This window comes from Quercus lobata, chromosome 2, assembly GCF_001633185.2.
Source record: "Quercus lobata isolate SW786 chromosome 2, ValleyOak3.0 Primary Assembly, whole genome shotgun sequence".
NCBI classification, from domain to species: Eukaryota; Viridiplantae; Streptophyta; class Magnoliopsida; order Fagales; family Fagaceae; genus Quercus; species Quercus lobata.
The window spans coordinates 36,409,677-36,430,796 of record NC_044905.1 but is presented as its reverse complement, the minus strand read 5'-3'; the positions used below and the strand labels follow the sequence as shown (position 1 = coordinate 36,430,796).

The following is a 21,120-nucleotide window of genomic DNA, read 5'->3' as shown; positions in this document are numbered from 1 at the left end:
GCTTAGGAAGGTGTTAGACATTCAAGACCGCCTCGTTTGTGGGCCGGCCTCCATTATGTGTTGTTAGGTCATATTTAGATAAAGAAGTTATTAAATAAGTCATAATCCTTAACCTAAACATACATCACTTAAGAAAAAAAGAACATGTGAAAAATGATTAAAATAATTAAAACAAGATTTTGCCCTAATCTGGGTTTGGGGTGCGTACACATACTCAACTATGCGTGCGCATGGTCGAAACCATGCACACACATACTCGATAATGCGTACACATCCTTTAACACAGAACTGAAAAATCACAATTTTATTGATTTAATCATTCAAAGATATTAAAACAGAAATCAAATAAGCATGTTAGAACCCTAAACACTAAACTAGCACAAAGAAAATAACACAAAGCATCAACATAAACAAATAAACATAAAACAAAACAAATAGCAAACTAAACTAACATAAAATAAATAATCATGCTAAATTTTACATAAAACCAAAATAATAAAACAAGAACAACAAAAAGAATAATATAATCAGCCCAAAATCATATTAACACATATCAAAAGAATTAAGGTCAATAAACAAATCAAATAAAACAAATATAAAAACTATGTGTAAGAAACTCAAGTGAATCCTATTAAACAAAGAAAGAATTCATGAGAATAAAACACTTGCCTTGCTTAGGATTATGAGTTTGAAATTATTTAACTGACCCCTTAGTGCCTGCAACACAAAGATTAGATTAACACTATGTTTGGATGGGTGGATTTTAGGAAGGATGGAAAAATTTAGAGAGAAAATAGGAGAGAAAATGAGAAAGGGTGTTGTTTGGTAAGGAGGGAGGGAGAGGAAAATTTTTGGTGGGGCCCAGGCATTTTCCACCCGGGCCCACCTAAAACATGTCTGTTGTCTCTCCAAAATGGAGAGAAAATAGTGTGGGAGGAGTTTTATGGGTAAATGACAAAATTGCCCACTGCACTAATTTCGTCCCATTGTCTTCTTCTTCTTTTTTCCTTTCTTTTTTCTCCTGCCTGCTTTCTTGGGCGTTTGCTCCTTTTAAGGCATTATTTATTATTATTATTATTTTCACTTTCTGAGAACAATGCCTACTCTTTTTTTTTTTTAAATCATTTTTTCTTTTGATTTTCTAGGCTGTACGTAGTGTTACGTTTTTTTTTTTTTGTTAATTAGACATGATTTCTTTTCCTGGACACAATTTTTATTGTTTAATAAATTTGGGTGATTGTTTTTTTTTTTTAATTGCTTGTCATTTTTTTTATTTTAATTGTGCATCATTTTTTAACAAAGGTATATGAGTAACTTTATACAAACTCACTTTTTTCATCCCTCCACTTTTTCACTCTCAACCAAACAAAAAGGAGGGAAATTAAAATCTTTCCTATCCTCCCACAATTTTCTATCCTTTCACTTTTTCATCCCTCCAACCAAACACACCCTAAAAGGAGCAAAGGAATTAAAGAAAACAATAGTCTTTAGAAATCACAACCCAAGTACAAAGTTTAATTGAAAAAGGTTTTTGAGAAATCAAATTAGAACATTAGTTTCTGCCTTAGAACTAACAAAAGAGAGGTTTTGAATCTATAAAAAACGTGCTAAGGGGTTGTCTTGGGGTTTTAGAGAAGATGGAGGCCAAAGAATAACTCTCTCTAGCTAGGGTTTTGATTGGAGACATAAGATGAGTATTTATAAGTTAAAATTATTGTTTTTAAGGCTTTTTAGAGGTCTTTGGACGTTTCCAAAGGTGTAGGAGCTGGCCCACATCAAAGAATGATGTATGGGCCCCTAAAATTGAAGTTATAGGCTTCTAGAAATGACCCTACGAATGCATGGTTGGGGAATGCGTACACATGCATGATTCATGCATACGAATCCCCAAAAACCCTACATAATATGACAACTCTTATGGCCCAACTTCAAACGGCCTTAAATCACTCAATTTAAATCCAAATTAGGCGAATTTTGTGTTCAAATCACTGCCCAGAATGTCCACTTTCCAATGAAATAAACCTCACTAAAAAATTCTTTGTGTATGAAAAGTTATGGTCAAAACAATGAGTAAAGGTCATTTTTCAATAGTGATTTCAAAGCGATTTGAGTACTTTTGAGTTGTGATTACTTCCAAACTATTGTGAATTCTTTAATTACCCTTGATTAACATATGTCAAGCTCATCATTGGAATCGGGGACCAAAATTTATTAATGGGGTACAAAATGAGATGTCTACACCCACTCCTTGGTTTGCTCACCTTTTTGTTTAGTACTGATCCCACTCTTTATTTTTTTTACTATAGTAATTTTAACAAAAAAGCAATCAACTTTATAGATAGATAAGTTATTTCTAAACGAACACTTTTAGTTTTAGCTTCCTTTTTGTCTCCTACTCTTTGTGGATCTTGCAATAAAGGAGCTTTTTTTTTGGTTGCTTTGGTAGTGTAGACATCCTATTTTGTTCTAGCCTATACTTGTTGTCCCCAATCTCAATGACAAAACTCACATTTTTACCAAAATGATCAACACGGTGTCTTAAAGCCCAACAAATAACCCTAAAAAAGGCCCAGACCCATTTGTAAATACTAAATTTCAAATTTGAAAATCAAACAATCCAAATAATTTCCCAAATGAATATTTGTATGATGAATGAGAAGGTATAGTTCCCTAAAATTAAATCCTATTGCAACATAATACTCCTCTAATTCAATCTTGTTGAAAAATCTTTGGTTCAAGTATAATATTGATTTGAACATCAAATGGTCCTCAATTTGATTGGGAAACATATCGAAAGATCTTTGAAACATAATTACAATAAATCTTTAATTGTGTGTTTGTTAGGAATCCTTCGTTCTTTGCATTCTTCGTGTGTTCTTTGAATGTCCTTTGTCTTTGAAGATTGTAATGGAAGTTCTTTAGGACTTTGGAGGCTTAAATCCATAGATCTTCACTAACTTGTAATCTCTTTAAGTTTTTGAAAGCTTTTGAATTTGATTCTTGGGCACTTTTAGATCTAGGAAGATGACTTGAATGATTTCTCTTCAAATGTTTTTTGTATTCGAGTGTTGAAGTTCTTGAAAGCTTTGGAACTTGATTCTGACAGAGCTTCAAGTCTTTTGAATGTGCTCTCACAACACCAAGGAGGACCTCTATTTATAGCAATCTCGGGGAGGTGTGATAACACATGATTGACTATCATTGATGATATGTATCATTATTAAAATGGAGGGATTTAATGTCTTGTTTTCCAAGGAACACATGGCATTGTTTGATTAGCTAAAGTGTCTTAATTTAAAACAACACATGGCATCATTTAATTAGATTGCTTATGTCATTAAATTAAAAATACTAACACATGTTGACTTGTGATTGGCTCTTGGGTATTCTTTGTAATTCTTATTCAATGATACTTGGAATATTTCCATTGGTCTTGTCAATACCATATTTTGTCCAGCCTAGATTATCGTATCGAAAAAAAGGGTGAAAATCATGATTTCTAATGCCAAAAGTGGGGAATAAATTAAAGCAACACAATTTACCCCAATCGGACGAAAAAGCAAAAATTCAAAATCAATTTAGCCATTTATGGCGAGAACTAAGACCAAAAACCCTAATTGGGGATGATAAAAAAATTGACTTTTTTATCTGACCAACCAATTAGGATAAATTTTGGACCATCTTGTAGTACATATTTTTCCCTTCAAAATGATAGTTCACAGGCCAAAATTGGGTGAGATATCAATAAAATACTGAAATCCTTATTAAATGTTTCATGATTTCCAGGTCAAAAAGAGCTGTTTTGGGGCCATTTTCACACAAAAAACTATACCAACTCAGCAACAATTGGAGCAATATGCCTAAACAAGATTGAAGTATGATGTCTCAACTACCTTCCATAAAAAGGGCTTGACAACATCCGTCACGGATCGGGAGAAATGAATTTTCCAAAGAAAAGTGATTCGGAATTTCCTATACTGCATCAACCCCCTTCCAAATGCAATATCTCAACGACCATAACTCCAAATTGAATGAGGTTAGAGCCTGTGGAAACTAGACATCCATGCCTTTCTAGGGACACCAAATTTGAAGAAATCAAAGCTCAACTACTATTAGTGCTTTAACAAAACATGCAACATTTTTGGTCACATCAAGAGTGCAATTTTTTAATCCTCTTTTATTTATTTATTTAGAGAGTGCTCTTTTTAATCTTAAGAGGAATGGGACTAGGTTAACAGGATTAACAATAAATATCATCTTCATAATGAAGTTTGTAGCCTAACTTTATTATTATTATTATTATTTTAATCCTAGAAGGAATTGGACTGGGTTAATGAGAATAGGACTTGGACTACGCTATTTGAGTATGAACCCAAATATATCACCATGGTCAAATCCTTCAGTCACACTCATACATACATACATACATTCATATATATATATATATATATATGTTCTTAACATACATGCCAATTTTCATGTTAATCGGATATAATTTAAGCAACCATTTAATCACTTGATATAACTTTAAGCAATATTACACCATCTAATAACTTGTTATTGAATTCATATTTTAAAGGCGAAAAGCATATTTTAGTCCCTACATTTTCAGGCTATTCCTATTTTAGTCCCTACATTTTATTTTTACCGCTTTTAGTCTCTATTCTGAAAAATGCTTCCCGTTTTAGTTCCTGCCATTACATTAGAAATGGAAAAAACTGATGTGGCAAACGATAGGAATAAACAATATTAAATTAATGTCCACGTGACTTAATTTAATAATAAAAAAAAATTTTTGGCATAAAAAAATGCCACATCAGCATCTAAATTAAAAAAATTAATTTATTAATTTTAACTAAATAAAAAAAATTAAAAACTAAAAACTATATGAATTGAGATGTAAAGTGTGTCTTGTACAAGAACAACAAAAACATAAACCCAAATCCAAGAACATAAACCCAGAAATCAAAAAAAAAAAAAAAAAAAAAAAAAAAACCAGTAAATCTTTATGGCTAAGAAAGTAGAAACAAACAGAAAGAAATAAAAATAAGAAAAAAAGGAAAGAAAGAAAGACAAAGAGAGAGAGGACAATCTGAACAAAACTCTTTCATTCCCAAACAAAACAGTGGCGTTTTCGTGGAGGTCGAGGTCGGAGATTAGAGTTTCGATGACTCCTGCGTCGGAGACAGACTTGATTTTGCGGTCGCGGACAGAACCTATGAGGAAGTGTTGGGCCGATGGGTCATAGGTTAGGCCTTCTGGATAGAGGTTCGGGGATCGGAAGGTGATGACGTGGGGCTTTCTAGCGTGGGTTTGAGAAACTGGGCCCAGTAAAAGGACGGTCAGGATTGTGAGGATCATGATCCACAAACAACACTTGCAAAAGGCGATCTGAAAGCTATGGCACCAGCTTTGGCTTCGTCTACGGTGTGTTTAGAGCTATGGCACGCATGTGCGGCAGTGATTGGGTGGTCTATCGGTCCAAATCTGAAAGAGAGAAGCATAGAGGATCCGGGTTTTTTTTGGGGTTTGTTGAGGATCTGTGGCCAATCTGTGGTAATGTTGAGGATCCGGGTTTTTTCTTATTTTTATTTTTTTCGGTTTGTTTCTACTTTCCCAGTGACAAAGATTTACTGTTTTTTTTTAAAAAATTTTTATTTCTGAGTTTATGTTCTTGGATTTGGGTTTGTGTTCTTGTTCAAGACACACTTAGATCTCAATTCATATGGTTTTTAGTTTTTAATTCTGTTTGTAATTTTTTTTTTTAGTTAAAATTAAAAAATTAATTTTTTTAATTTAAATGCTGATGTGGCATTTTTTAATGCCAAGAAACATTTTTTATTATTAAATTAAGCCACGTGGACATTAATTTAATATTGTTTATTCTTACTGTTTGCCACATCAATTTTTTCCGTTTCTAATGTAACGGCAGGGACCAAAACGGGAAGCGTTTTTCAGAATAGGGACTAAAAGCGGTAAAAATAAAATGTAGGAACTAAAATGAGAATAGCCTGAAAATGTAGGGACTAAAATGTGTTTTTTGCCTATTTTAAAAATTCAACCATTTAATTACATGTTCTATATGTTCTTAACATATATGTCAATTTTCGTGCCAATCGAATGTAATTTACCACTTGATCCATAAACTCATCTTTTATACATTATTTTAAATAACAAAAACTTGACTTTAAACAATTGATTGATAAAATAGCTATTGATCTTTGATCATCATTAAAATTTGTAAGCATGAATAATATATGAAAGTAATGTAATCTAGTGGTAGATTTATCAAAGTTCATATCTAGTTAAAAAATATTAGATGGTGTAACTTGAACCCAATTATATATATATATATATATATATATATATATATAATTTAGCACTAAAAACATGGTTTTTTAAAACTGAACTGAATCAAGGTCGAATTGGGGTAATTGGGAAAAAGAAAAAAAGAAGAAGAATAAACCAAACTCACCAAACCCAGTGAAAAAAAAAAAAAAAGAAGAAAAAAAAAGGGTCAAAAGTTGCGGTTGGACTCTGATCGTGGGACCCTCAGTGTAGGTTTAATTACGGAAATGTTATTGAAAACTGAGTTATGGAAACTGAAAACACCTAAAATATGTTTTCAGTTTCCATAACTCATCACTCAAAAATCAGAGAATTGAGTGATGGAAACAAAATCCAAACGAACTTCTCAGCTATGGGTCCCACCATTTTTGAGTAATGAGTTATGGAAACAGAGTTATGAGTTATGGAAACAGCAAATCCAAACTGCCCCTAATTGTTCATTTTGATATTTCTAGGGGGTAAAGTGTAAAAGTGGGTGTAGTTTAGGGTTGAAAAGTGCAAGTTCCCCTATTCGTAATCACCATTAAACCCTTCTTTTTTGTATTAAGGCTTCAAAGATTGTTGGGAATTTGAATTCGAATCTAAAGAGAAAAGTAAGGGTGGACTTTTCCAAATTCGCGCTCCATGATTTTTGCAGAATCATTAATGCATTTGGCACCAAACTGATTTGAATTCACCCATTTGTCTTACCTGTCAGCATGTCACTGGTTAGGAGTTCTACCTCTCTTTCATATTTTTCCGCCAAGATATCTTCACCATTGCAGGCTTTCCCTAACACTACCACTGCATTAAAGCAAATCCCTATATCATTTTTTTTTTCACATAATCTACTTTGCCACCATGTAAGAGTTGTACAATTGCCCTTGTTGTCGGTGTTAACAATGTGTGTGATTTCGATTAGGGATAATTACACATAACCCACTTGTGGTTTGGGTGAAAATCACTTTGCCTACCCGTTGTTTGAAAAGTATCACTTAACTCACTTGTGGTATGTTTCCGTCAATCTCCGTAACCCACCTCAATTCCAGTTATTACAAAAACACCTCTTAACCCCAAAACACAACATAATGCAGATCAAAATACCCAAAACTCAAAAACTTTTCGAGAAAGAGACCTATGGTGAGATCAACGTGTTCTTTCGTGGTTTGGAGTGCCCGGAGAGGAAGAAAACACAAGTTTCGCAACATCGAAGCTAGGGAAGGAAGTTTCGGTAAAGAAAATCAAGGTATTTGTGTTTGTTCTCGATTTAGGGTTTCAAATTTTGTTCAAGTGCCAACTTACTGTGTGAAACTCTAAATTTGGGCTTCCCAGGAATCATGTTTTATTGATATGTCTTCATCAAGTGGTAATTTGTCGGGTTCATGTAGGCATATGTGCAATGAGCAGACTTGTGTTTTGAGAACAAGTTTAAGTTTGTACAATTTGGGAGGAGGTTCTTGGGTTGTAGCCGTTATAAGGTTGGTCCTAAGTGTCCTTTCTTTGTTTGGCTTGATAACCCAACTTGTCCTCGTGGGAATGAAACTACACTTTCGGCTCTAGAGAGGATGTCTAGGCTTCAGAGTGCTCTCCAACTTACCAATGGGAGGGAAATGACAGCTCTGGAAACGGCAGAAGAAGCTAGGCAAATGGCAGAAAAGGCTCTTAAAGAGGAAGCCGTAGCCAAGGAGAGGGAGAGAAAGGCTCGAGCTGCTTGTGTAAAAGCTAAGGAAAATGCTATGTTTACTGAAGAGAAGCAAAGAATGTGGAAGTTTGCATGCATTTTGTCATGAATCTTTTCTGTTATTGTTATGTTATTGTTGTTGTGTTTTAGCTCAATTTAGTTCTCTTGAGTGAAGAGGCCGAGGTTGTTGCCCTGAAGTAGTTAATTGGTTAGTAGAGATAGTTATGACAATGGTGTTAATGAATTTGCATTGTAATAGTACTAGACTACTAATGTAATGTTTTAATATGTCAATGAACAAAGAATTGGTCAATTATTGAATATTGTTTTGTGCATACCATAACAACCATTCAATGAAAGAAGTATTGGTCAATTATCAATGACTTGCACATACCATAACAACCATTCCGCAATAACAACTTCCATACACTCTGTATTGAAAATATCTACTTGGACACTATCTGTAGTAGCAATAAATAAACTTCCATATAATCCGATTTGGACAAATAATGTTCCGTACAGTTACCTGCATATACCATAACAACCATTTCACAATAACAACTTCCATACACTTTGTATTGGAAAAATCTACTTGGACACAATTTGTAGTAGCAATAATAAAACTTCTATATAATCTGACTTGGACAAATAATGTTCCATACAAATTGTTTTGACCATAATACCACAACTTCCATACCATAATACCACAACTTCCAAATAATACCACAACTTCCATATAATACCACAAAATTTCATACCATAATAACAACCTGGAGTGTGTTGTACCTTAACTTCTAGTAAATTACAAAAAAGCACATTCCAAGGTCAGCTACATATATATATATATATGATAATTACAAAAAGGTGATTGTTTTTTACACTAATTGATAATTACAAAAAGCCAACAGTGGTCTTTACAAAAAACACTAGTTGCATGCCCACATGTTCCCACTAGCTTTACTCCCAATGCTGGCATGCATACTCACTAGCTCCATTTCTTGCCTTTACTCTTTCCACCCATTGAATTCATTTTTGGTGGCCTTTGTGCAGCAAGTTGTCCTCTAGTCCTCACACCACCAGTGCTCTTATTTGCAAATGAAGGCTACAAAATAAAAAATAGATCCATTTGTTAAAAAATATCTTAGTCTACACAACCATCTAGGAAAAAGGTAACTCAACTAAGTTACCTGTGAAGAACTTGGTAGGGCATCCTAAATCTTCCTAGGTGTGTGAAACTCTAGCTGTGAGGAAAAGAACCATCCTGCTCTTATGTAAGATGACCTAGCTTGATTTCCTTGCTGTGAGGATGAAGGCTGAGTGGCAGACCTCATGTTCTAAGTCTGGGTAGGCTGTTGGGATGGTGGCTGGGGTGTAGCTTGAAGTGCAGATCCAGATCTGGTACCAGGTGCAGGCACTCCTCCCCTTGCCTGCAACAAAACTCAGTTTCAAGACATTAATACCTTTGTAAGTTTAAAAACAAGTTTTTTTTTTTTTTTTTTTTGCCATTTAAATCTCAATTACTTACAACTTTTTCTCTTTCAAGCTTGTGTCTCCTCTGCCATGGTGTCTCCCTAGTGATGCTAGCTTTGCATCCTCTTGAATTAAGCCCTTCCTTTTTGCATTTCCCACACCTTACAGGTCTATTCAGCCTACTTGCTTTGTAAGGGTTCTTAGGCTTATCAGGAGCCCTCTTTCTTTGCTTGGGTGGCCTGCCTGGTGGTTTGTATATGTGAGGTGCTAGGTGAGCAGGCTATCCAATCTCAGCCTATTCTGACTGGCCAGGCATGAGAGGAAGTACCTCCTTGTATATCTCCATGTAAGTTTCTTTGTGGTTGCATGGGTGGGTGTAGGCTTCTGGTGTCTCAATGTTTGTATAAATGGTTATTATGGCATGTTTGCATGGAATGCCATTTAAATCCCAATACCTACAGCTGCTTGTCTTCTTGACAAGATTAACTACATGCCTCTCATACTGACTAGCTACCTCATAAAGGAAACTGCCAGCTGGGGTAGCACTAAATGGCTTGCTTTCAACATTCAATTTCTCCAACTTATCTTGTATGCTTGGACACAACTTTCCAGCATACTTTTTTATCCCTTCCCTTTTTGTGTAAAGCTTAGTCATAGGTCTAACCCTAATCCACTCCAACATTGCCAAGATAGACTTGTCCTTAGACTTCGATATCATTGAATTAAAAGACTCACTCAAGTTATTTATCAAACAATCTGTTAAGGCCCTAGAAGTGAAGTGTGACTTTGTCCACTGCATAGGTGCAATGTTTGCAAGATACTCATATGCCTTCTCATCCAAATCCTTTATATACTGCATGCATCTCTCAAACTCCCTTACTATTGTGGCAGCAGCATACCTCTATAGTGCATCTTTCAGCTCCAATCCCTTGTGATCTGCTTTGAAATTGTTGTAGATGTGTTTCACACAGTATTTATACTCCACAGTAGGGAATTGTGTCTCTATTACAGGTATAAGGCCTTACAAATAACTAAACAAAAAAACAAAACATGTTAGTTCAGCAAGCGAAGTAAACCATTCAAGTATAATTGAACAAAACTTGCATACTTTTTGCCTATCAGAAATGAAGACCAACTGAAGCTCCTTTGGCCTCCCTATATCATCAGCAAAAATTTCTAAAAACCATATCCAAGACTCCTTGTTTTCTTGTTCCACAACAGCCATGACTACTGGAAAAATGTTGTCATTTGCATCCTTGGTAGTGGCAGATAAGATTTGCCCTCCAAATATGTGCTTTATGTGACAACCATCTAAACCTAAAAATGACCTGCATCCACCTAAAAATCTTACCTTCTGAGCATTGAACCTAACATACATCCTCTTAAATTTTGGCTGGGAAGTCTCATCAGTCATTTCTGTTTGTAGTATAACCCTACTTCCCTTGTCTACAATGTTTATGATTTGTGCATAGTCCCTAAGGACACCATATTGCAGTTGCTCATCTCCATTGATCAAATCCTTTGCCTTTCTCTTTGACCTATACACTTGGTTTACACTTAAGTCAACAGATAAATTTTGCATCACATGGTTGTATACACCACTCACCTCCCAATTTGGATTTTTGCTAAAATCCTTAATGAACCTCTTAGCAACATAAGCTGATGTTGCTTGACTATTTTTAAAAGACTTAGGGTAAGTATAGTCATCAGTCAAGGTATTAATCTAAAATGTTAGCTCTCCACTTATTTGAAATGTATAACATCTCGACCCACACTCATTCTTACAGTGAATTGATATCTTGGTCCTCTCATTAAGTTTGAATTTGATGTCAATAGGTTTTTTAATTGCATACTCCCTCAAAGCAACTCTGAACACTTTTGCATTAGGAAACTTCATCTCCTTCTTTAGTACAACATTTCTCATGTCACTCTTAGCATTAAACTCTAGCTGCTTAGGTACCTGCTCATCATCAGACCCATCCATGCTTACCAGGTCATCCTCAAGAGCTGACTTAGCCTACTCAGGGTTTGCATGGGGTGCATTACTTAATTCTGGGGCTACATGGGGTGCATTGCTTGATTCTGGGGCTGTATTGGGAGTATCACTTGATTTTGGAGCAAAACCTTGTGTAGCTGAGTTTGGAGCAGCAAATATGTCATTACCAAAGTCATCCCCCTCTAGGCCTTCATATAGCCAATCATCATTATTATCTCCTTCAACATTCTGTTCCTCAACCCTTGCACCAACTTTAGCATCCTGTTCTTCAATTCTATCACCAACTTCAACATCCTCAACATTCTCATCATCTTCTTCTTCCTCCAATACAACTTCATCATAATCACTCTCCATGTATATTTCATCCACCACTCCATCACCACCTACACCACCATCTGCCACTCCCCTTCCATTAGGATGCTCAATTGCTAATGACTCCATATCTATGTTAGTATAGATTATGATTTTGTTAGTTGGTCATGCCCTATGAAGGGTAGTCATGTTCACTACATCTGTATCTGTTTTTATGTCCCTTAAATCATCCTTTACATTACCTTCAGGAAGTAAATACTTATATCTACTGTGTTCTTTAGGAACACCAACTAGATGCCATAAATCTCGAATTTCAAAGAAACTCAACTTATCAGGGTCAATCTTAGTCAATGTATGTACAGACCCATTTACATATTCAAGGGTTGGGTCCTTCATAAAACATTCCCAACATGAATTTCAATGTTAAATGTGAAGTCAACCATCTGCAATTAAAATAAGTAGTTTGTTTAAATTCAGTAGTCTGTTTAAAATAAGTAGTTTGTTTACATACTGACATGCTAAAAACGACAACAAGCCAAAAGAGACAAGAAGCCAAATAAGTAGTTTGTTTTCATATAAAATTTTTTTTGTTGTTGAGAGACAACACATAGCCAAAGGACCACATATAGCACATGCAAAACCAGATTCCCAACAAATTCATAAAGATCACACTACCCACAGTTCACAAACAAATGTAATCACTGACAAATAAACTTGATTCTTTCAAGTATACGCATTATATAAACAACCATAGCAGTACATTAGCTACATCCTAAGCGATTCTACATATAAATAGCAAAATGCACATTTAACATACACCAATTTTTGAGAAAAATTTACAAACCCTAATTACGTGGGTGGGTCGCGATAAAAAATGCTATCAAGAACCCAAATGCAGATCAATAGCAGTCACACATACCTTTCCCTAGCTTAGATATTGCGAAACTTGTGTTTTCTCCCCCTCCGAACACTCCAAACCACAAAGAACACTTTGATCTCACCACAAGTCTCTCTCTCGAAAAGTTTTTGAGTTTTGGGTGTTTTGATCCGCTTTATGTTGTGTTTTGGGGTTAAGAGGTGTTTTTGTAACGACTGGGAATAAGGTGGGTTACGGAGATTGACGGAAATATACCACAGGTGGGTTAAGTGATACTTTTCAAACCATAAGTAGGCAAAGTGATTTTCGCCCAAACCACAGGTGGATTATGTGTAATTACCTATTTCTATTAATTTCCTCAATTCTGCCCCAAGTCGCATCATGCACTCTTCCTTTGCCCTTTTGAGATAATGACATTTTGTTGATGACCACCGCCCTTCAATTTTGTAATGATTAGATAACACCCAAACCTATTTGAGTTTCTTTGAAAAGTAAACGTGTTATCATCTTCTCTTATCGTCGCAAACTGTTTTGGATTCGCATCTGACACCACTTCTTCTAAGTTATGCAACAACCACTTTATAGTTTTCTTACCCATAAACATGAAGTTCATATAACCATTTCCTCTCTCATAGATTTTAAGAATAAAAACCTTCCTCCTCTTTTAGAGACATAGTGGATAATAAACCCCTTAACTTTTATGTTATTGCAAAAAAAGGTTAAATTGGTGAAAAAATGGTACTATTGTAATATCAAAGTTTATGTACTAAAGTGGCAAAAGAGAGTTAATGCTACAATACCAAAAGTTATGTACTAAATTGGCCAAAATAGAAGTTCCCCCCTAAAAATAAAAAAAACACTATAGGAGTTAATAAATTGCCATAGCCTATCGGAATTTTTTTTTGATAACCTATCGGATTTTAATTACAAGGGAAATTTGTAAATTTTTTGAAAAAAAAAACTATGATTTTTTATCCTTTTTTTTTTTTTTGGAGTAAACATAAATACTTAGGGTCTATTTGGGATTCGTTTATTTTGCTGAAACTGAAATTTTTTTGCTAAAAGTATTGTAGATAAATGTGAAAGTTAGTTGAAATAGTACAGCAGGACCCATGAATAGTACCAAAAAGTATAATTGGACCTATAAATAGTAGCAACAATAAGCTGAATAATAAAATAAGTTGAAAAAATAATTTTTGCCAAACGGACACTTATTAGAACATATACAAAAATAGTAATACTAGTGTTTTAAACCGGATTTATAATACATTACTTAACTAGAGTACAACTACAGAAGAGTCTAACCTTTATAGTTATAGATTGAGATTATAAATAGCCATACTATTTTTTATCTTTCTAAAAAGAAAAAGAAAAAAAAAAAAAAAAACCCTCCTACAGCCTTTCTTATATCTTTTTCCAAAACTATATATATATATATATAGCTTCTTTTTTTTTTTTTTTTTGGATAAAATATATATAGCTTACTTTGAGCGTTGGAGAAAAAATAATAAAGGGTTGATTTTGAAAAAGTGATACCACATGAGTGAGTTCATCAAAAAAAGAGATACCAGTACCACATGAGTGAGTCACAAGACCGACAGAAGTCAGAAGCTCTCTTAATAGGTTGTGTTAACGTAATTCAAAATAAAAAAGAAATAAACTTTATCCATCAAACCGGCGCACTGACAAGCAAGCACTGTTCCGGTGACCGAAAGTTTCGGTTCACGGAGGTTTTAGCAAGTGTCGTGTCTTTCAAATTTATCAAATCAAATAATGTCTTCCACCACCACGGTACTACTTTTTTTTTTTTTTTTTTTGAATCTTCGATTATTATTTATTATATATATGCCTCTGTCACAGTGTTTTTCGGTTTCATCTTTTACCATAATTTTATGTAAATTGGGGTTTTCTTTTCAGGACAAACCAATGGACTCCGACAACGTAATTGTCGATGATAAGTACAACATTGAAGCCGCAGAAATTCTTGCCAATGAGGCTCAGGTATACCCTTTTGATTTTTGATGAGGGCTTTTTGAATTTTGCATAATTTGTTTATGTGTGTGTGTGTCTCTGTCTGTCTGTCTTTAGCATTTGCCTATTACCGAGGCGGCGCCGTTATACGAGCAACTTCTAACACTGTTTCCCACCGCTGTGAGTTCCTCTATCACCCTTCTTTTTGTATAATAATATTAATATCTCACTTCAATTACCTATCAAAAACAATAAAAAAAAAAAAACAAAAAATTCTGGTCCCCAAACTTTAACACATGAGTGATTATAGGTACTGAGTTTAAAATGATCGCGTTTAGTTATCTAGATGACACGGCCAAACTACTAATTGATACATCATCACTGAATATGAGTTATTTAGGGGCTAAAATCAATCACTTTAAGTAATTTAGGGACTAAAAGCGATCACTTTAAGTTATGTAGGGATTAAAATTGATCATTTAAGTTATTTAGGGATTAAAATCGATCACTTTAAGTAATTTAGGGACTAAAAGTGATCACTTCAAGTTATTTAGGGACTAAAATCATTCTCTTTTAAGGTTTTTATTTTTTATTTTTTTTTTATTACTTTAAACTTTAGGGACTAAAATTGCTCATGAGCTAAAGTTTAGGGACCAAGAATGTATTTTGGTTTTGGATTGTTATGATTTTGCTGAACTGTAAATGCATCTCTGAGGACATTGTATGGACTTCCATAGATCATGGTCATCTTTTCTATTTTTATTTTATTTTCAGCCTTCATTTTTCTTTGTATATTCTGTTATGCAGTGGGTAGCTTGTATTTCAAGAGTGTCATCATGCATGATTTAGCTAGTTCTAAAAATGGTATTGGGCAAAGGAATTGCTTTTTTAGGAATAAGAAGTAAAGTGCATGCTATTTCTAGTAGGAGGTTTATGACTTGTGAGAGGGGTCATTATATGAGCTGTTGCTGATATTTTGATATTAGATTTAGAAGATAAAGTTTTGATGATAACAGTGAAACCATTGACCATCTATTCCTTCATTGTCCGGTTGCTCTGGAGTTGTGGGATATGGTTTTTGGTTTATTTGGAGTTTGTTGGGTTATGCCAATGTCTGTTGTTGAGCTTTTTGCTTGCTGGCAAGGTCGATTTGGTCGCCATCGCAATGAAGATATATGGATGGTTGTTCCTCATTGTTTGATGTGGTGTGTTAGGAAGGAAAGAAATAGTAGGTGTTTTGAAGACAATGAGCGTTCTATGCCTGATCTCAAGCTTCTTTTTTTCAGAACCTTATTGGACTGGTTCTCAGTATGGAGAAACCATCATTTTTCTTCTTTTTTGGATTTTCTTGATTTATGTAATTTCTGTATTTGATATGTACACCCCTGTATACTTCTTGTGTACTTGGGTGTCTCTCTCTTTTCGTTATCAATAAATTCTTATTACTTATTAAAAAAAAAGATAAAGTTTTGATGATGAGCTATTGCAGTTGAGTTGTGCAAAATTAAAATGCTAGAGACTAGTTCTACATGCTTAAATTAAACTACTTGTAAAAAGAATCTTCCAAACAAGCTTAGATGCTAGAATTTGGGTAGTCTACTGTAAAAATGAAGGAGAGTCTACAACTAGATGGTAAGAATAAGGAAAGATCATGACTTGGATGCAATGATTGATGGCGCTGTCTAACTATAATCATAATGCTGAATTTCTTGAGCTAATAAATTTCCAATTAGCTGGTTGTTGAGGACTTGCATGGTTCCAATAAAGGAGGTAAGAGGAAGCCAATTGAGATATAGGGGGAGAGAAATTAGAGAAGAAGAGTACATAAGAGCAAGAAAATAAGCAATTAGATGTAATTATCATTCTTTTGTTGAATATAAGGCCATGAAAGAGTTTTATAAGGAATCCCTTCTTCATGTTTGGTATTTCGTGGTGGTAGTAGATGAGAGGTTGTTTGAATTTGTGAGCTTTGTAAACATCATCAATTGTAACCCAAGAAGTTGCTTTGAGGCTTCTCAAAGAATTTATTTAGCAGATGACAGTTCCCTTTCAATCTTGTTTTGGCGCTTGATGTGCTTCGTATAGTAATGTCACTTATTGTTATAGGTTGGCTAATGATTTTAGTTATTTAATATTTTTATGATCATTTTGCCAAGGAGCTCTAGCTCAAATGGTACCTCCTTCTGACATTATAAAACGGGTAGAGGATGAGGTTGTTGGTTCAAGACCCACTAATTGCGTGTATAACTTACCATTAAACAAAATGTTTTTGATGGCATTGTTTGAGGCAGGATGAAATTGAGTCTCACTCTCAACCTAGAGGAACTTCAGTTCTGAGATTAACATGGTTAAACGTGTATTAGCTAGTAATATTTTTGGAGCGAATAAGCTTTATAATATTTCCTTGCACAAGTTGAAGGCTACTTCATCCCAAAGTTACTGTAAAGGCTGTACTAATTTAGATGACATTACAACACACTTATCTTGTAGGCTATTAGACTCTTATCATGGAGAGCACGTATAGTAGTAGACATGTCATATTAAAATTTCCAATTAATTTTTAAATTGACAATTTGTTGACTCTTGAACTCCAAGGTCTGCAGCCTGATCAAGTGACTTTATCCATATTAAATTTGATTGTCTCATCCATATATTGGAAATAGGTCTTTATCCTGGTTGGAGAAGTTTGGTGGCATAGATGATAGATTGCTTAATTTATTAACTGTTCAAAAAAAAAAAAAAAAGATTGCTGAAGTTATCAACTCTTTATCTCCAGGCAAAATATTGGAAACAATATGTTGAGGCACACATGGCTGTGAATAATGATGATGCTACAAAACAGCTATTTAGCCGTTGTTTATTAAACTGCCTTCAAATACCTCTCTGGTATGTTACCTATTTTACATTCATATGGCACTGGTTGACGAATTGAGTTGGTGCAGATTTATAGATATTTGTTAATTATAAAAGAAGATGTTTAGGTATATGTTATGGTAAATGAGGATTATGATTTTTGGTTCTTTAAAGGTTAATATTTTTATGAAAATTATTATGCTTTATTTTAGAATCTTGTAATGGCCACCTCCAATTTTGCAGTCTTGCGTAATTTCTGCTCTCCTTAACTCCACTATGCTGTTGGCATCCAACATTGCTTCCTCTCTATTTTCAGTTTTTTTTTGTTTAATTAATTAATTATTTATTTATTTTAATTTATTATTATTTTTATGATAAGTATTGATTTTATATTAATAGAAAAGATTACTTCTTGCTCATGATGTTATTTTAAGTTGCTGGGCGGTTCAGCTCATATCTAATCTTGTTATATATCTCAGGAAGGATATATATACTGATTTCTTCAGCTTTCTTTACTTTCTCAAATAAATTCTACCTAAGGTTTTCTTTGTCAATTCATGATTCCTGACTTTGAATTTCACATTGAGAGGTTTTAAGTACATTAAAAGATCAAGGTTTTATTGATCATTGTAATTTGCATGCTTGTGGATTGTTATTCTTTATGTTTGGTTTTTGATTTAATTGATAATTGTAATTTGTGTGCTTGATTGTTTTGTCCCCATTTGTATACATCATGTATACGTAGGCGACTGTTTTTTGGTATCAATAAAGTTTCACTATTTATCAAAAAAGTAAATAAACAAGATCAAGATTTATGTAAGTAGTCACTGGAATAAAAAAATATATCCACAAAAGACATGACAAAGCCTGGAATAAGTAAAGAAATGATTTTAACTATATTGTGTAACAAACCATAATATTGATGTCTTGCCCAGCTCTGCATCTTCTGACAATGATGGTTGCTAATATAGCCAAAGATCATACATTTTTATAGTGATGATATCAATTAATTCTGTTAAAAAGTAAAACTAGTTTGCAAACTCACATTACTCACCTTATCTTTGAATTCCTTTACAACCCTGAGAAGACAGCTTCTTCAAATGAAGAATCATTTATACTCAATGTAAAACATGGTTTTGTCTAAGCTGAGAAGATTTAATTGTTTTTCTTGTCTTATCTTATATTGTCTATTTAGTTAGAAATCTCTCTCTCTCCTCCTGGTACTGGTTTGAAGTGTTTCATTGTTTGCTTATTGGTCTTGTAGGCGGTGCTACATTCGTTTCATTAGAAAGGTCAATGAGAAGAAGGGGATAGAGGGTCAAGAAGAGACTAGAAAAGCTTTTGATTTTATGCTCAGCTATCTTGGTGCGTTATCTCTCATAAGCCCTTTAAGATGTTTGTTAATGTAGCATTTTATTCATACTTGTTAATTTTTTTGGAAAATTGCAAAAATTTTAGTTCTTTTGGCAGTAGTATTTTGCTCTGTTTGTTTCAACATTAACATTTTTTGGAAAATGAGTTATTTTTCAAAAAGTATTTTCTAGAAAATTATCTCATTTTCCTGTGTTTGGTAGCAAGTAGCGGTCTTGAAAATGTGAATCTTTACTCCTTTGATATGACTTATTTTTAAAGGTTTTTTTTCCAATAAGAGTTTTTGGAAAACAAAACTCTCTTTTTTTTATTATTTTATTTTTTACTTATCAAAAAAAAGATAGAGTTGTTTTCCAAAAACTTTTATTGGAAAAAAACCTCTAAAAATAAGTCATATTTTCAATAGATTTTTTCATTGATCAAAGACAGTTTTCCTTTGTTCTGTTTTCTTTGACGCTATCAAACAAAGGAAATGTGGAAAAATATCTTCACATAAGGTTTTCCATTGAAACAAATGGAGTGACAATCACGTGGCAATATGAATTTCTTGATCAAAGGTCAATACATCCCATAAAACGAGAAAACCATCTTCACATAAAGTATCTAAAGAATACTCAAGTGTATCCCTAAGAAACTTGCCTTAGATTGTTGGTAGATCTTAATCAAAGGTATTGACATCCCATGGCAATCTGAATTTATGATAGTGGTTTTGATTAGTTGACTCTGCGGAATATAGGTAGGAGTGTAAGTTATATTTCCTAAAACCCATTTGAGGTGAAAAGATATAGAAGGAAGTATGTGTTAATTCTTTGAGATCTCCCGTTTCTCATTTATAGAGCAACAGAAGTGTCTCGAAATTTTATGTAATTATGTGTGGAACTTTTATTTCCTCAAAATTTAGTGTGCTTCTAAGGAGTCTGAATGCAATGGTTCAATATATTCTTGGGGGAATTGGTGATTATGCTAGTGTGGGGTTCTGAGAATAAAAGTTGTCTAGGTGATTTCTTCTATTTTGAGAATTGTGTTGGATCAAGGGAAAAGTTCTGTTTAAGTAAGAAATTGTGTTCTGTTGCTAATACATGAGTCTGTAAGGTATGGTTTAAGACTTCTAATATTTGTCTTGATTCTACTTTTATCAAGGCTATATTGTCCAATGCAGCCATGAGCACAGTTATGCTTCTCACTCGTGTTGCAGAGTTCAACTTTGGTCAATGAATGCTCCAAATTATCTTGAATACTTATTCAGCTTTTTGAGATTTTTTAGATTTTAAGCTGTGCAAAATTGTTCAAGTAATCATGCAGGAAGAGAGATTCAACCAATGTTTTGATTGTCAAATTGCATCACTCATAAAATTGTTGGGGCATTTGATGTCTACCAGACTGGACTAAAAGTGAAATGTAATGTTTAAAAGGAGTGTCCTTATAGTTTGAGAAAATTATGGAGAGGAAAAAGATATTGACAAATTACAACCCATCTCTTAGGAAATAGTTTTGTCTAGACCGAACTCTAATATTAAATTGCAGTGATGTATTCTTTTTCAAAAGGTTCTTTTTCGAAAACAAAGTCATTAAAAGGCAAATGAGAAACCTTTAAACTAGAAGAAAGATTAAATTAATCTTCTGTTAGTCTCATGCGCTTACGGAGATATGTTGTAATCGCAAAAGACCAGCAAGGGGGGGGGGGGGTTGACAAGCTGTATATAGGCGGAATATCCTTCTTGTTTGCGTACACGCAGGAGTAAGTGAGGGATTTGTTTAGTTGATCAACCATACTAGTTCTTGTACCATCTCAAAAAAAGAAAAAGAAAAAAGAAAACTTATTATACAAGTAGAAGTATGTAATTAAGATGGATTCATCTACTGAAAAGACTAAACTACATTACTAATATTGAGCGATCTGATTGTTCTTATACTCAATGCATGTGTTTTCAGGAGCAGATATAGCATCTGGGCCTGTCTGGATGGAATACATCACCTTCTTAAAGACATTGCCGGTTTGTTGGCTTCTCCCTTTCTCTTTTCCAATTTGTATGATTGCACTATGGGTAGAATGAACCAGTAATGCTATTCAATTAATAGATTTGTTGTTTTTATTGTCATTTCCATATTAAAAATGAGATGATCATTGATGCAAGGAGCACCAAAATCATTTAAGATTTTATTTTTTTAATTTGATATTATTTTTGGTTTTGAATTTGGGTTTTTTAATATTAAGGGTTTCATGGAATTTAATTGGATATTTCCATGAGTGTAATCCTTGAA

General features: G+C 33.8%; 1 protein-coding gene across 1 annotated transcript in view; it reads left to right on the top strand.

Moving 5' to 3' along the window:
• The first annotated feature begins 14,269 nt into the window (after nucleotides 1-14,269).
• LOC115975472 (cleavage stimulation factor subunit 77-like) overlaps nucleotides 14,270-21,120 on the top strand; it is a 33,665-nt gene continuing 26,814 nt past the window's right edge. Inside the window, exons 1-6 of the mRNA XM_031096256.1 lie at nucleotides 14,270-14,454; nucleotides 14,581-14,664; nucleotides 14,752-14,814; nucleotides 17,411-17,520; nucleotides 18,752-18,852; nucleotides 20,791-20,852. Of these exons, the coding sequence (XP_030952116.1) occupies nucleotides 14,437-14,454; nucleotides 14,581-14,664; nucleotides 14,752-14,814; nucleotides 17,411-17,520; nucleotides 18,752-18,852; nucleotides 20,791-20,852 (438 nt within the window). The 5' untranslated portion in view covers nucleotides 14,270-14,436. The remainder of the gene's footprint in view (nucleotides 14,455-14,580; nucleotides 14,665-14,751; nucleotides 14,815-17,410; nucleotides 17,521-18,751; nucleotides 18,853-20,790; nucleotides 20,853-21,120) is intronic.